The sequence below is a fragment of the Schistocerca nitens genome, chromosome 8 (genome assembly GCF_023898315.1).
Source record: "Schistocerca nitens isolate TAMUIC-IGC-003100 chromosome 8, iqSchNite1.1, whole genome shotgun sequence".
NCBI classification, from domain to species: domain Eukaryota; kingdom Metazoa; phylum Arthropoda; class Insecta; order Orthoptera; family Acrididae; genus Schistocerca; species Schistocerca nitens.
Window position 1 is genome coordinate 156,898,329 of NC_064621.1, and position 17,485 is coordinate 156,915,813.

Here is a 17,485-nt window from a genome sequence, read left to right on the forward strand (position 1 = left end):
AAAGAAGCAGAAATTACAAGCATTGGCCAAACGACTTAGAAGATACAATAAAAGTGAAAATAGAAGGAAACAAAACCAAACATTCAACACAAACCAAAAGAAATTTTACCAGACAATAGATAACACACACATTAAAATTGACAATCCACCAAACATAACAGACATGGAACACTTCTGGAGCAACATATGGTCAAACCCAGTACAACATAACAGACATGCATGGCGGATACAAGCAGAAACAGACACATACAAGATGATACCACTAATGCCTGAAGTGATAATTTTGCAACATGAAGTCACCCAAGCAATTAATTCTACTCACAATTGGAAAGCCCCTGGAAAATATAAAATAGAAAATTTCTGGCTAAAGAAGTTCACCTCAACACATTCACATCTAACTAAATTATTTAACAGTTACATTGCAGACCCATACACATTCCCTGATACCCTTACACATGGAATAACTTATCTGAAACCTAAAGATCTAGCAGACACAGCAAACCCAGCTAAATATCGCCCCATAATATGCCTACCAACAATATACAAAATATTAACTTCAGTCATTAAACAGAAATTAATGACACATACAACACAGAACAAAATTATAAATGAAGAACAAAAAGGCTGTTGCAAAGGAGCACAAGGATGTAAAGAGCAACTGATAATAGATGCAGAGGTGACATATCAAGCTAAAACTAAACAAAGGTCGCTGCACTACACATTGATTACCAAAAAGCTTTTGATAGTGTACCCCACTCGTGGTTGCTACAGATATTGGAAATATACAAAGTAGATACTAAATTGATACAGTTCCTAAACATAGTAATGAAAAATTGGAAAACCACACTTAATATCCAAACAAATTCAAATAATATCATGTCACAGCCAATACAGATTAAGCGTGGAATATACCAAGGAGACTCATTAAGTCCTTTCTGGTTCTGTCTTGCTCTGAACCCACTATCCAACATGCTAAATAATACAAATTATGGATATAATATTACTGGAACATACCCACACAAAATCACACATTTGCTATACATGGATGATCTAAAACTACTGGCAGCAACCAATCAACAACTCAACCAATTTCAGCAATGATATAAATATGGCTTTTGGAACAGACAAATGTAAGAAAAATAGCATAGTCAAGGGAAAACACACTAAACAAGAAGATTACATATTGGATAACCACAGCGACTCCATAGAAGCGATGGAAAAAAACAGATGCCTATAAATATCTATGGTACAGACAAAAAAATAGGAATAGATAATACAAATATTAAAGAAGAACTAAAAGAAAAATATAGACAAAGACTAACAAAAATACTGAAAACAGAATTGACAGCAAGAAACAAGACAAAAGCTATAAATACTTATGCTATACCAATATTGACCTACTCATTTGGAGTAGTGAAATGGAGTAACACTGGCCTATAAGCACTCAGTACACTTACACGATCACAATGCCACAAATATAGAATACATCACATACATTCAGCAACAGAAAGATTCACATTAACCAGAAAGGAAGGAGGAAGGGGATTTATCGACATAAAAAACCTACATTATGGACAGGTAGACAATTTAAGAAAATTCTTTATGGAACAAGCAGAAACTAGCAAAATACACAAAGCAATCACTCATAAATACATCGGCTACACCATTGCAATTTCATAACCACTTCTACAACCCTTTAGATCACATAACATCAACAGATACGAAGAAAGTAAATTGGAAAAAGAAAACACTACTTGGCAAGCACCCGTATCATCTAACACAGCCACGCATCGATCAAGACGCATCCAACACATGGCTAAGAAAAGGCAATATATATAGTGAGACGGAAGGATTCATGATTGCTATACAGGATCAAACAATAAACACCAGATATTACAGCAAGCATATTATTAAAGATCCCAATACCACAACAGATAAATGCAGACTTTGCAAACAACAAATAGAAACAGTAGATCACATCACAAGCGGATGTACAATACTAGCAAACACAGAATACCCCAGAAGACATGACAATGTAGCAAAAATAATACATCAACAACTTGCCATACAACATAAACTTATAAAACAACATGTTCCCACATACAAGTATGCACCACAAAATGTACTGGAGAACGATGAATACAAATTATACTGGAACAGAACCATTATAACAGATAAAACAACACCACATAACAAACCTGACATCATACTCACCAATAAAAAGAAGAAATCAACACAACTAATCGAAATATCCATACCCAATACAACAAATATACAGAAGAAAACAGGAGAAAAAAATTGAAAAATACATCCAACTGGCTGAGGAAGTCAAGGACATGTGGCATCAGGATAAAGTTGACATTATACCAATTATACTATCAACTACAGGAGTCATACCACACAATATCCACCAGTACGTCAACGCAATACAGCTACATCCAAATGTATATATACAACTACAGAAATCTGTAATTATTGATACATGTTCAGTTACCCGAAAGTTCCTAAATGCAATGTAACATATACCGTACAGTTAAAAGGAAATCACGCTTGATCAAGGTCCGCGTCACTTTCCATTTTTAACCACACATAACGTCTGAGAAAGGAAAGAAATAACAATAATAATAATAACAATTATGATTATAATGGACTTCAAGGTGATGGTGCAATGAACAGGAGCAACAATAAAAGAGCGAGTGGACACCATATGTTGCACAAAGAAGAATCGGATTGTAACAAAATTTCTATTATTTTTGTTTTAGTTACTGTAATATTTTTGTGGTTTCACATTATTTCATTTGTGTGTGTATGTGAGGGGTGGGTGGGAGAGGGGGAGGGGGGTAAAGACATACTGAGTCATACTGCAGACTTTTGCTAGGGTTGAGACTAATAAAGTGGATTTGTATAAGCAGAGCAAAGCACCAAGTATGAAAAACTTTTGTTGTGAATGCATGTAATCTGTAAGAAAACCAGAATTATTTCCTGACCACTCAAAGGAATATTTGAATTTTTAGCTGGCCAATCAAGGCTGAAGATCACCAAGGAATAAGACGAGATGGAACTAATTTTAAATGTACTCCATATTTGTAGAACAGTGCCTTAAAAGTTGTCAAGATGAGTATTGTCTGTCGTAACTCTGCATTTCTCATAAATTTTAGTTTTAAAGTAAAGTATTGTGGGTGATTCGGCCCTTTCTTTTGTCACACACTTTAAAAAAGTAACTAAAAGTTACTTTTCACAATGTGCCTCGACACACAAACACACACACCTCCTCCTCTTCCCCCTTCCCCACCACCCCCCACCCCACCTCAAAAATAATTTGCAAAACAACGTATTACTGGCATTTATTTCTTCCTGACTGCCTTGTGTCAATTTTGCTCGCAGAGTATTGAATTTCTCATTTGTGCATGTCTCCATATTACCTTTCCCCCTACTCACTTCTCATTACTGTCAGTAGAGCTTCATCAGGTTTGTAGTGTTATATTGGTTTCCTTGTTTCACAATCAGTCAATGACTGAATTTCTGATAAGCACTTTAATTACTATATTGTATTGTGTAGGTTGCATTTTCAGTGATACATAATTTTAGAATTAGGTGTAGCTTCTCCTAAGATATATCTTCATTAAATTAATGTATAGTGTGATTTATGATGTAATTTCAGATATTCCTCTTGTTCCAAGTCTGATAGGCAGTCCTGATTCTGAGCCCAATTTTATTCTACATTGGCTCAACAATAAAGAAATGCATTTCTCTCTTCAAGCTGAAAGTATACTTCATGTAAGTAAATATAAGTATTCTAAAGTGACATTAATTTTTGAAAGTGGCACTAATCTTAAACATTTATTACCAGGAAATAACAAAGAAACAGATGGAAAAAGAAGAAGCTATGGAGAACAAGGAAAATGGAGAGCCACATGAATCTGAGCAGGACGACCACTCTCCACGTAAGAACATGACATTTTTCACTTATAAACTATCATATGACACACAGTTTTGTTTACATGCAGTCTTTTGCCACATGAATTTCCCTCAAATTTTGATTGACAAGAAATGCATACATTTATAAACAGTAACAGTAATTAGACAGATTGCATGTTTAAAAAAATTACGAGAGTGATTGAAATATAAATGGTAATTATTTTTAATACATTTTTGATTAATCATTTAAGCAACTGAAACCTTCCATTTTTTGTCTACATAGCCTTTTGCATGCTCTACACAATTTTGCCAGCAATCTAGAAGCTTGAACATATTCGTCTCTAAGAAATCTGAAGGTGTCATCAGCCAATTGCACACACACTCCTCGATGCCTTCATTGTTTCAAATTGTTCCCCTCCAAGTGATTCTTTCATGAATGCAAACAAAATAATAGAAAGGGGGGTGGGGGAGGAGACAAATTGGACTGTAGGGAGGGTAGTCAAGGGTTTGCCAGTGCATGTCCTCCAAGTTTTCTCTTTTCAGATTTGCAGTGTGAGGCTTAGTGTTGTCAGGTGGAAGGATGCCATCTCTGATATGCGTTTCTCGTTCTTTGTTTTAGTAGGCAGCATTTGCCAATGTTAATAACTGGCAGTAGTAAGCTGCATTCCCCATATGTCGGTTGTGAAGAAATTCAATGAGTAACTCTTCACTATTGTCAAAACACGCAGTCACACAAACTTTTCCAGCTGAAAGATTGGTTATGGTCTTTCACTGGGCAGGCTTCATCCTTCCTTCACCACTGGACCATGTTTCATCGCATGTGACAATGTGCTTCAAAAAAATCCTTCCTTTCTTGCCAGAATCTATGAAGATGTCTCTCAAAGAGCGCCAGCCTGACCTGTTTTGGTTATTCCATTACCAACTTTGGAAACCATCAAGCACTAATTATTCTACAGCTAAGCTATTTACTGATAATGGTATGAGAACTCCCAATGCTGATACCCACTTCTGCTGAGATTTCTTCAACAGTGCAGTGGTGGTCACCTACAATAAGCCCTTGAACGGCACAGATGTTGTCATCTGTGAGACTAGACCGCGGACATCAACAATGGCCCTTCCTTTGTGCGCAGACACACGGAAATAAGGTTATGCACTAAAATTTTTTTGAAAGGACGCCTGTAGATGTGGCTGTTCTCGTGTCCAAACATTGCCTCATTGTGCAAGCAGTCTGTTATGGATCACCCTCTTTGATTGTGAACTTGTGGTGCATTAATTGTGATGAAAAAGACAACAGAAAAAGGAATGTAGGTAAAGAAGTATCTAAATAACAGAGGTATGACAAATAAAAAGTGATAACAATGTTTTGTTTGTAAATTTCAGGAGATCAAAGGAACATTTTATATTATCTGCTTCACAAACCACACCAATATTGCAATAACATTTTGTTAGCTGGTAACCGGTGATTTGTATACAAGTTTGAACTATTTAATTCACATTTTGAAACAAAGCACTGCAGTGATTATAACAGAAACTGAGGAATACTTAATGGAAGTTCTTAGTCATTATGTGAAGCTTAATTAACTTGCAATGTGTCATTGGAATTCTATTTCATAAAAAAAAGGTTATTTACACAGCTTCAGTCATTAAAGATTGTGTGTAGATTAACATCCTTGGACTTGACAAATTTGGGGAAGTGATAGATACCAGAATCCATGAGAATGCAAGCTGTGTTTACAATTTTTTTTCCATCATCAATGTCCTTCATTTGTATTTCTAGTACTTTGTTGAGGAGCTACACACACACCACCATTTCTCTTATTCAAATGTCAGGTTCCTCAGTTGTTGTTCTATCACATCACCATATAATGAATATTCATCCACAGTTACCGAGTGAGGTGGCGCAGTGGTTAGCACACTGGACTCGCATTCGGGAGGACAGTGGTTCAATCCCATGTCCGGCCATCCTGATTTAGGTTTTCCGTTATTTCCCTAAATCGCTCCAGGCAAATGCCGGGATGGTTCCTTTGAAAGGGCATGGCCGACTTCCTTCCCCGTCCTTTCCTAATCCGATGAGACCAATGACCTCGCTATTTGGTCTCTTCCTGCAAACAACCCAACCCCATCCACAGTTCTCATACACTTTCCATAAATTTCTGGCCCGTTCTTCTCTGCTTCCCTACTTTGGAGCTTACAATATCTTTTTCTTTACAGTAATATGGTCAGAGACTTTTTATCTAATACTTGATGCTCAGGGTATCACATCTCAAATCTTTATTCAAATAATTTTTAAAAGTGACATTCCATAAGACTTTTCTATGTCTGTAATTGTCCATAAATTTAAGCATGCTTCCTTTGGAATCAGTAGGCATTATTTATTGCACATACATTGCTTCACTGCATAACCTCAACACACTATGCAAGAAACACAGATGGGACCCAGCTGCCTGTCACCTGCTAAAAAGCTCAAAGATTCTCACTGAAGGTGGGAAGCAATGCGCTGTACACATGGCCTCCATTTCCAGGAAATCACACTTGCACAGATGCACATGTGTAGTTGTGCTGTTGGAAATTTATGCCTATGTGCAAAGTTGAACAGAAAAAAAGGCATCATGTGGATGCACCTTTAAATTGTCTGTTATGGAATAGTGGACCGTCCCCAAACTGCGCCTTCAAATGAGTTAAAATCTGAGTGTTTAACCCCTTCATGGGCAAAAAATTTTATTGTAATATGTTGTGCAACAAACGAAGGAACTTCTTGTTCATTTAGCACCAATGAGACCAGGACAGCAGCAAACCAAGCTGGTTCCCTCTCTCGAACACATTGAACTTCAGCCCCCCAATGCACTATCACACTCGGAACTGCTTGCACAGTACACTGGCACAATTACCATTTATATTTGAATTGATCTCATATTACGAGTATGTATCCAATAGAGCTTATATAGTTGCTGAATAGATGGGGTATCTTTTGTGTAATGGGTAGAAAATTACTGGGAATACAAGGCAAAATGTACCCTATTCCATTCAGTATCAACTTTTTGGTATTTATGTAGCATTAAAGAAATGCAAGGAGCCCAATAAGAAGATAATGTTTCTTCGCTATAAAAGTTTCCCTTGCTTCCAGGTTCATTAATTCACAAAGTGTCTGTCACTTTATCTTATGCTCAAGGTTAGGTGCAGTTGGATATAGGAAAGTATGATAATTGGCTGATATAAGCCAGAGTTATGTTTTCCTTTCAGATGATAAAAATAAACTTGTCTCAGGAACTGGTCATGTTTAATCCTTTCTAGATGTGGGAGATATTGTTTTTGTTAGCTCTGTATTTCCTGAACTGTATTATTTATAATTGCTTCTGTTTATGACAAGCACTTTCACAATCATTCATAAAAATATCATTGTATTGTTTATAATTGCTTCTGTTTATGACAAGCACTTTCACAATGATTCATAAAAATATCATTGTATTTATCAAAGCACAATTTACGATTTGTTGGAGGTTCAGTTACTTGCCCCCGTAACTGAGAATGCTAACCCTTGTCTGTGCAGTGGTGTTTAACTCGGGGCTAAGCAGTTCAAATCCTGGTGGCGGAAAATTTTCACTGTCAGTAAAGTTCCTAATCGCCTTTGCACCAATGTCCTGGATTAAATTCCAGCATCTCCTCAGTGTGTCACAAAATGAGGGCATGTGAAGTTGATAGTGATCCATCCATCAGCTTAGGACATTTAGCTCAGTGGGGCCCTTGGTGCTCTTCGAGAGGAGTGGGCTGTTGGCTGGCACCAAGTGTCATGCTCTCTCTTTCTTTCATCCAAAACAACACAAATCCAACACTACATTGTACAAGAACTAGTACATGCTGTCCACATAATTCAGACACACATTTAACACTTCATAACAGGTCGGAGGAAGGCTAAAACAAACTGCCCCCACTGGGACCTTGTCAAGAGCGATGATGCAGCATTCCCATGTATGTTCTCCTGCACTCATTACCTGAGTAATAAGTGTCACTATGACTTTTTTGTTCAAGTGCAGCTCATGTCTTTAATGTTACAAGCATTTATTTTTGGGATTTGGCATGAAGTGTTGCTGACGACTCATTTAAAAGTAGAAAAAACTGCATGTAGCTTTGAGAACTTTAATTCCTTCCTCAGAGAGGAATGAGGCAGAAGGAACTAACAATTTTATAAGTGATGTACAGTTTACTATAGTGAAACCCAGCTTTTACACTTTTCAAGAGACTTCAAAAAATGTTGTAAAAGGCAGGAAAATGTAAAATGTGGAAAATAACTGTTATAACGTCAAGTTTAACAAATATATTTCAGAACGACACAACACATATAAGTCACAGAGTAAGTTGACAAACAAAACATGTGTACACGTTAGCATTCAAATGAGCACTGAGTCCCAGTCTAGCGGCCGCTGCTCGGCTGGCCGCTGCTCGGCTGTCCGCTTAGCTGGCGCAGCTGCTGCATGGCTGGCAGACAGCGCCGCACATAGAGGACGCGCGTAATTGCGCGGCGGCGCTTTGAATGATCGGCGAGTCACAACACTTTTCCCCCCTTTGAAATTGTTGCACTGGTCTTGATGGGGGGTGTCCTGGAGATGGCTAACGTCCATAGGCGTTGTTTGACTCGCCGTAAAGTCTCGAGGAGGAGGCTTCCCGTACGGACGGAAGTGTCCCCGATGATAACGGGTCGAGATGACAGGAGACGTAGGGGTCGAATCTGCTGGGGCCCCCTGCACCAATCTGCCCGTTGCGGCAAGTCCAGTTGATATGACAGGAGACATGGGCGATGTGTTGGCGTCCGTTGGAGGAGGAAGCGAGTAGATTTGCTCTGACAGAGGATGGTCATCCGGTTCCTGCATGGGCACGTCTCCTTGTGGCGTCCGTTCTTGTGCTGGCATCGTGATGACGGTGAGAGGGCTGCGTTGTGAGTATTGAGAGATGCCAAGATCCCAAGTGTCAGGTAGTGCCAAAAGTGGTGTAGCGGCATTCGGAACAGGCGCTGCTGGCACACGAGGCCGAAGCTGGTCCGAATGACGCACTGCAACACCCGTGTCCATCTGGATTTCATACAGGCGTCTACCACGGTGTCTTAAGATGCGGCCTGGGCTCCATTTTGGCCGCCTGCCATATCCCCGTAACCAGACGAGGTCGTCGGCTGTGAACCGGCCAAGGGAAGGCACCCGCGGCCGAGAGGTGGGAGGCCGCAGAAGATGAAGTAGCGTGCGGGGCTGCCAGCCATGTAAGAGCTCAGCCGGGCTGTGGTCGCCCATGAGGGTGAAATGGTAAGACGCCAGAAACTGGAGAAGCGCATCATCAGCAGCAGAAGAAGTCAGAAGTTTCCGCATCTGAGCCTTAAATGTGCGGACCAGTCGTTCAGCCTCACCGTTGGATTGTGGATGGAACAGCGGGGCCATGACATGCATAACGCAGTGACGAGCACAAAAATCCACAAAGTCGGAAGAGGCAAATTGCGGACCATTATCAGTAACAAGAGTAGAGGGGAGGCCTTCCAAAGAAGAAATGCGGGTGAGAGCACTGGTGGTTGCCGCGGTGGTAGGCGACATGCAACGGACAATGAAAGGAAAGTTAGAGTAGGCGTCAATTACGAGGAGCTAATAAGTACCTAAAAATGGTCCCCCGAAAAATTAGCATGAATGCGCTCCCAGGGCTCCTCAGGCGAAGGCCACGGTGACAAAGATGACTTCGGGGCAGCGGCCTGTGATGCGCAAGGGCCGAAGGCAGCGACCATGTGTGCTATTTCAGAGTCGATGCCAGGCCAGTACACATGACGGCGCGCCAGAGATTTTGTGCGAGACACACCCCAGTGCCCTTGGTGAAGGAGGCGCAAGACCGAAGCACGCAAAGACGCAGGTACCACGTCACGCGGCGAAGCATTGTCAGTGGAGAGGAGGATAACACCATCCCTAGCCGTGAGGCAGTAGCGCAAAGCGTAGTAGTTCCGCAACGGATCAGAAGTCTTAGCGGACGGGCGATCTGGCCAACCCTTCTAAATACAGCGTAAAACCCGGGAGAGGGTAGGGTCAGAACTCGTAGCAGCTGCCAGCCTGTCCTAGTGATGGGGAACCCATCCACAACCCGCTGCTCGGCAACATCCAGGTGGAAACACAAAAGTTCGTCCCTATCGAATGCCTGATCAGGACCCATGGGAAGGCGAGACAGAGCATCAGCATTTGCATGTTGAGCCGTTGGCCGGAAATGAATCTCATAATTGAAACGAGACACGTAAAGAGCCCAACGCTGGAGGCGGTGTGCAGCCTTGTCGGGAAGTGACGTTGATGGATGAAACAAGGAAACAAGTGGTTTGTGATCCGTAACAAGATGAAACTTTGAGCTATAGAGAAAAAACACCAAACTTATGAAGAGCGTAAATAATGGCCAAAGCTCCTTTTTCAATTTGAGAATACTTTTGTTGGGCATCTGTGAGCGTTTTGGAGGCATAAGCAATGGGTTGTTCCCAACCGTCAGAAAAACGGTGCGCAAGGACTGCACCGACCCCGTATTGAGAGGCGTCTGTGGCAAGAACAAGATGTTGGCCAGGTCGATAAGTAGCCAGGCACGGGGCCTGTTTCAGCATAGTCTTCAATTACTGGAAAGCCGCATCGCATGACGCGGACCAGTGAAAAGACACGTTTTTATGCAACAGGCGATGCAACGGCTGAGCCACCGAAGCCACAGACGGTGAAAACTTGTGATAGTATGCTATTTTCCCCAACAAGGCCTGCAGTTCCTTAACAGATGTAGGGCGAGGAAGGGCATTGATCGCAGCGACAGTTTGCTGAAGCGGACGAATACCATCCCGAGAGGACGTGATAGATGCATGAAAAAATTGTGATTTCTGAAGATTACACTTAAGACCGGCAGTCTGTAAGACATGAAAAAGTGTGTGGAGATTTTGAAGGTGTTCTTCAGTGGTGGAGCCAGTGACAACAATGTCGTCCATGTAATTGATACACCCAGGGACAGGGAGCAATAATTGTTCCAAGAATTGCTGAAAGAGAGCAGGGGCGCTAGCTACCCCGAATGGCAAGCGTTGGTATTGATAGAGGCCGAAAGCCGTGTTAAGGACCAGAAACTGCCGGGAAGCAGCGTCGAGAGGAAGTTGATGATAAGCTTCTGACAGGTCAATTTTAGAAAAATACTGGCCTCCAGCAAGTTTAGTGAACAGTTCTTCAGGACGGGGCATAGGGTAAGTGTTGATGAGGCATTGAGCATTTACAGTGGCTTTGAAATCGCCACAGAGACGAATATCACCATTTGGCTTAGTAACGACGACAGGAGAGGACCACTCACTGGAAGTGATAGGAAGCAAGATCCCTGAAGTAGTGAGACGCTCCAACTCCCGTTTTACCCGATCACGAAGGGCCACAGGAATGGGCCGAGCCCGAAGAAACTTAGGCCGAGCAGTGGTTTTCAGCGTGATATGAGCTTCAAAGTCGTTTGCACGGCCTAACCCAGGAGAAAAAAGGGACAAAAAGGTCTTCGACAAGGAATCCAGTTGAGCATAAGGAATAGCATCAGAGACAATATTGACAGAGTCATCTATGGAGAACCCAAAAACGCGAAAGGCATCGAAACCAAAAAGATTTTCTGCGTTGCTCTGGTCGACCGCAAATATGGGAACAGTGCGAACGATGGATTTGTAAGATACCTCAGCATTAAACTGTCCCAAGTGAGAAATCTTCTGTTTATTGTACGTCCGTAATCGCCGAGTGACAGGTGACAGGAGTGGAGAACCCAACTGAAGATACGTCTGAGAATTAATTATAGTGGCAGCAGAACCGGTATCCACTTGCATACGAACATCTCGACCAAGGATTTGGACAGTGAGGAATAACTTCCCTGAAAGGGAAGAAGTGCAATTGACAGACAACACAGAATCAGCGTCATGTTCATGAACATCATGTATGCGGTCTGATTTGCAAACGGAAGACACATGACCTTTCTTTTTGCAATTGTGACACACAGCCCAACGTTGGGGACAATCCTCGCGTGAATGTTTCGTAAAACACCGCAGACATGAAGGAAGTTGCCGGGGGTTTTGCTGCAGTTTCTTAGCGGGTTGTTTACGGCTAGGCCGAGGCTGCGCGTGGGAGCGCACTGCGGCCACGTCGGCCAGCGGGGACGCGCCGCACGCGTTGTCAACAGTGCACAGAGGTTGTATTTCCCCGACATCACCCCACTCCTCTATTTGCGCCCCAGCGGCGGGAGAAATTTCAAGAGACTGCGCAATGGAGAGAACTTCATGTAGAGTCGAATTCGCCAACTGAAGGGCACGTTGCCGAACTTCTTTGTCGGGCGCCGACCGGATAATAGCATCCCGTACAATGGAATCGGCATAAGATTCTTTGTGAACGTCAGTAACAAATTGACATTTTCGACTGAGGCCGTGAAGTTCAGCAGCCCAAGCGCGATAGGATTGATGTGGCTGTTTTTGACAACGATAAAAGGCAACTCGAGAGGCCACCACATGTGTTTGCTTTTGAAAATAGACAGACAGAAGTGAGCACATTTCAGCAAAGGACAAAGATGCAGGATCCTTCAAAGGAGCCAATTGCGACAACAACCGATACATTTGAGGTGAAATCCAGGAAAGGAACAGAGACTTACATGGTTGTTCGTCCGTGACGTGAAATGCCAAGAAGTGCTGTCGAAGACGTGTTGCATAATCAGACCAGTCGTCCGCAGTCTCGTCGTAAGGAGGTAAAGGAGGTACAGCCAACGACGAGAAATGCCCCGCATTTGACGCCGCGACAAAATCGCGAATCGCCGCTGTTAGAAGCGTTTGCTGTTCAATGAGATTTTCCAATAGTTGCTCGACAGTAGCCATGGAACCCTGTGGGTCAACGGTGAAAAGGAAAATTCCACTACCTCGTCGCCAGTTGTTATAACGTCAAGTTTAACAAATATATTTCAGAATGACACAACACATGTAAGTCACAGAGTAAGTTGACATGCAAGACATGTGTACACGTTAGCATTCGAATGAGCACTGAGTCCCAGTCTAGCGGCCGCTGCTCGGCTGGCCACTTAGGTGGCGCAGCTGCTGCATGGCTGGCAGACAGCGCCGCACGTAGAGGACGCGCGTAATTGCGCGGCGGCGCTTTGAATGATCGGCGAGTCACAACAATAACGTTTTACGCTGTGAAAGTTATGTATAGGATACCACCTTGCTCTTTATATATGATATATGTGCATAACAGGCATCAAAACACTTGTCAGGGAATTGTTTGTTATCTAATGAAGATTTATTATGTAATAAAAACTGCTGATGTAACTGTAACTAATAACTGTCTGGGAAGTAGGAACGTTTGACTCAGTTTCATATGCCATAATCGATGTTTTTGAAGGCTTGCAGCTGTCATTCATTATTTAAATAATGAAATACTGCACTAGTTACATATTTTTTCATGCTTAGCACGACACGTTTCTAGAATTTTTTCACATTGCCGAGAGCAAACACGTAAATAAGTATTTTGAGTGGTGTTTGAACATGTATTATTCTGCATCTCTTGCACTGAGTCATCTTTTTGAGTTTATCAGGTTCTGTGCCTCATCAGTTATATAGAACCCCAACACACACACACACACACACACACACACACACACACACACACACACACACAGAAACTACCACTCACATAGTTTACTGTGTAACGTCACAAAAAATACATACGTAAATACTGCACTTGAAAATGGGAATAAATTCTCGAAACACGTTTTGCTCAGCATGAATAAAATACGTAATCAGCACTGTATTTAGGCCCGAGGTATTCCTGCCTGTCATAAGAGGCGACTAAATGGAGTCTCTCACGTTTCGGCCTTTATGTGATGGTCCCCTGTAGGGTTTGACCTTCATTTTTCAAAAGTTTCTGAAGAGCGAGCCAATTGGGGAAGGGCGCTTTACACAGTGCGTCGTGTCCATCATGCACTGAGACCTATTGCATCCTTTGTTGACGTGGATCTGCACTTCTGCTCATTCTCGAACTGTTGGTTGAGGTCACCCTCCTGGGTGCGTATTTTTCCATCAGCTGTGCAGTATCATTTTCTACACTAACGATGATAATCGAATTGTTTGCTTGGTTGCACCTGATATCCAACACGGTAGCCAGTCCATTGTGGTGGGGCCGCCATGTACCATGTTGGTTGTAGCCCCCTGACCACACAGAGATCACTCTGCTGATGCCTGCGCCGTTAACTCCCCGCATATGCCAAGGAGTAGATGGCCGTTGGATGACACAAGTGAAGCGCAGTACATCATCTTTCACTAGTGGTCAAACACCAACAGTCTCTAAGTGCTCACGGGCTCAATTCAACACGCATAAGTAAGACCCCAAATCGTTCCCCTCCCTGGCCACACCATGGGAGGAATGTCAGGCTAAGGATGGCAGTGGCTCTTATTCTCCCTGGGTACCTTGTATGTTCAAGTGCTGATGGAGAATTTTTCATGACAATGAGGCCTTAGTTTTCTGTTGAGCATTTAGAGGACAAGTTTGGGCAGGTCGAAGGCTTGTCCAAAGTGAGATCTGCGTCAGTATTGATCAAAACAGCAACCTCTGCCCAGTCACGGCGTTACTCGCTTGTGATAAGCTGGGGGATGCTTATGTAAGCATCACCCCCATAAGAGCTTAAATATGGTCCAGGGTATCATATTTCACTGCGACCTTCTTTAGCAGTGTGACGATGAGCTGCGCACCATTTAGAGCAACGAGGTGTCAGTTCGTTCGGCGTAGCCACTGGGGTTCAAGAGATAATCAGGTTGTCACTGGTGCTTTCGTCTTGGCCTTAGAGGGTGATACATTACCCGAGAAGGTCAAGGTGATGGTCTACCACTGTGATGTAAAGCCCTATATCCCTCCCCCAATGCGGTGCTCTAAATGCTGGAAGTTCACCCATAAGTCTTCCCACTGTACTTCCAGCATCACATGTCTAGATTGCAGACGTCCATCACATCCCAACACTCCATGTGCCCTGCCTCCCATCTGTGTCAACTGGGAAGAGCACCCATTCGCTTTGCTTGCCTGACTGCAGGATTCTTCAGAAAGAAAGGAAAATCTTGGAGTAAAAGACCCTGAACCAACGAGCTACACTGAGGCTAAGAGGAAATTTGAACGCTTACATCCTGGACGCATGACATCGTGTTACACCACCACTACAACAGTTCTGGCCCCATCATCTCTGCCACCCCAGTCACCTCTCAGAGACGGAAGAGTACACCTGCCCCCTTGGTGGTGGGGGGCACTTCGCTGCATGTTGCTCCTGCAGCACTTACCTCGGGAGCAACACCCCCCCCCCCTCCACTCCCCCCCGAACCATTGGGGATATCTGTCCCCACTTCTGCGCTGGAGAAGTGTAAGTCTTCTCCGGCTCCTCTCACTAGGAAAGAGTCCCTTGGGTCACTCCCTTCCCAGGTTTCTGCTGGTGGGAAAGATGACACCCGCCAGTGGCTGAAGAGCCCAAAAGCAGCTGGTCATAGTGCTTCACCCTCATCCTAGGTCCCAGAGACTGAATCAATGAAGTCCTCCCAGCCAGGGAAACCCAAGGAGCAGTGAGAGAAATTCAAAAAGGAGATCCTCAAGACCAAGGCAATTGTGGCGGTATCCACACCACCACTACCTACAAGCTATGCGTCTGAAGATGGGGTGGAGATTCTGGCAGCCGCTGAGGACCTAGATCTCGCCGGACCCTCAGACACAATGGATATAGACTGCTCAGGCACTCAGATGGTGGCAGCAGGTGATCCTGAGGTGTAAACTGCCTCATTGAATGTTCCATGCCTTCCCAGTCTCATGATGTCATCCTCCAGTGGAATTGCAGCAGTTTTTTCCACCACCTGGCTGGGCTACGGCAACTGTTAAGCTTTACGCCTGCTTTCTGCATTGCCCTCCAGGAAACCTGGTTCCCAGCAATGCAGACGCCTGCCCACCGTGGCTAAAGGGATATTACAGAAACCATAGCGACTATAATCGAGTGTCACGTGGAGTTTGCGTTTATGTTCTAAACTCAGTGTGTAGTGAAACTGTGCCCCTTCAAACCACTCTTGAAGCTGTGGCTGTCAGAATAAGGAAGATGCAGGAAATAACTGTCTGCAATGTGTATCTTCCTCCAGATGGTGCAGTACCCCTGAATGTATTAGCTGCGCTGATTGATCAACTCCCTAAACCTTTCCTACTTTTAGGAGATTTTAATGCTCATAACCCCTTGTGGGATGACACTGTGCTTACTGGCAGAGGCAGAGATGTCAAAACTATACTGTCTCAGTTCAACCCCTGTCTCTTAAATACTGGGGCCGCCACACATTTCAGTGTGGCTCATGGTAGTTACTCTGCCATTGATTTATCAATTTGCAGCCCAGGTCTTCTCCCAGCCATCCACTGGAGAGCACATGACGACCTGTGCGGTAGTGACCACGTCCCCATCTTCCTGTCACTGCCCTGGTGTCGGTCCACAGACGCCTGCCCTAATGGGCTTCAAACAAGGCGGACTGGGAAACTTTCGCCTCTGCTGTCACCATTGAATCTTTCCCACATGGCAGCATTGATGTGATGGTTCAGCAGATGACTAAAACAATCGTTTCTGCGGCAGAAAAGGCAATCCCTCTATCTTTAGGATGCCCCCAGCGAAAAGCAATCCCTTGATGGTCTCTGGAAGTCGCTGAAGCAATTAAGGAGTATTGGCAACCTCTACAGTGGCATAAGCGACACCCTTCCGTGGAGCACCTCATAGCCTTTAAATGGCTCTGTGCCCTCGTTCGCCAACTTATCAGACGACAGAAGCAGGAATGTTGGGAGAGATAGGTCTCGAACAGTGTGTGCCATACGTCACCTTCCCAAGTCTGGGCAAGGATCAAACATATTTTTGGGTACCAGACCCCAACAGGTGTTCCCGGTGGCTGGAAGGGAAGTCCTCTCATTCACTACATGCCACAGTGAACCCTATAGTAGCCCCATTTACAGAGTGAGAGCTCATCAGTGCCGTTGCACATTGCCCTGACACTGCTCCTGGGCCAGATTGGATCCACAGTCAGATGATTAAACATCTCTCATCTGACTACAAGCAACATCTCCTCATCATCTTCATCCGGATCTGGTGCGATGGCATCTTTCCATCGCAATGACGGGAGAGCACCATCATTCCGGTGCTCAAACCTGGTAAAAACCCGATTGATATGGATAGCTATCGGCCCATCAGCCTAACCAACATTCTTTGTAAACCGCTGGAATGAATGTTGTGTCGAAGGTTGGGTTGGGTCCTGGAGTCCGTGGCCTCCTGGCTCCATGTCAGGATGGCTTCTGCCAGGGTCGCTCTACCACTGATAATCTTGTGTCTCTCAAGTCTGCCATTCAAACACCTTGTTGCCATCTTTTTTTAATTTACAAAAATCGTATGACATGACCTGGCGACATCATATCCTTGCCACATTATACTAGTGGGGTCTCCAAGGCCCACTCCCAATTTTTATCCAAAATTTTCTGTAGCTTCATACTTTGCGTGTCCAAGTTGGTGCTTCCCTCAGTTCCCCCATATCCAATAGACTGGAGTC

At 43.7% G+C, this 17,485-nt stretch overlaps 1 protein-coding gene across 1 annotated transcript in view; it reads left to right on the forward strand.

Moving 5' to 3' along the window:
* The window catches only part of LOC126198479 (dmX-like protein 2), a 304,650-nt gene that overhangs the window by 35,545 nt on the left and 251,620 nt on the right, over positions 1–17,485 (forward strand). Inside the window, exons 8-9 of the mRNA XM_049934840.1 lie at positions 3,662–3,777; positions 3,851–3,944. Of these exons, the coding sequence (XP_049790797.1) occupies positions 3,662–3,777; positions 3,851–3,944 (210 nt within the window). The remainder of the gene's footprint in view (positions 1–3,661; positions 3,778–3,850; positions 3,945–17,485) is intronic.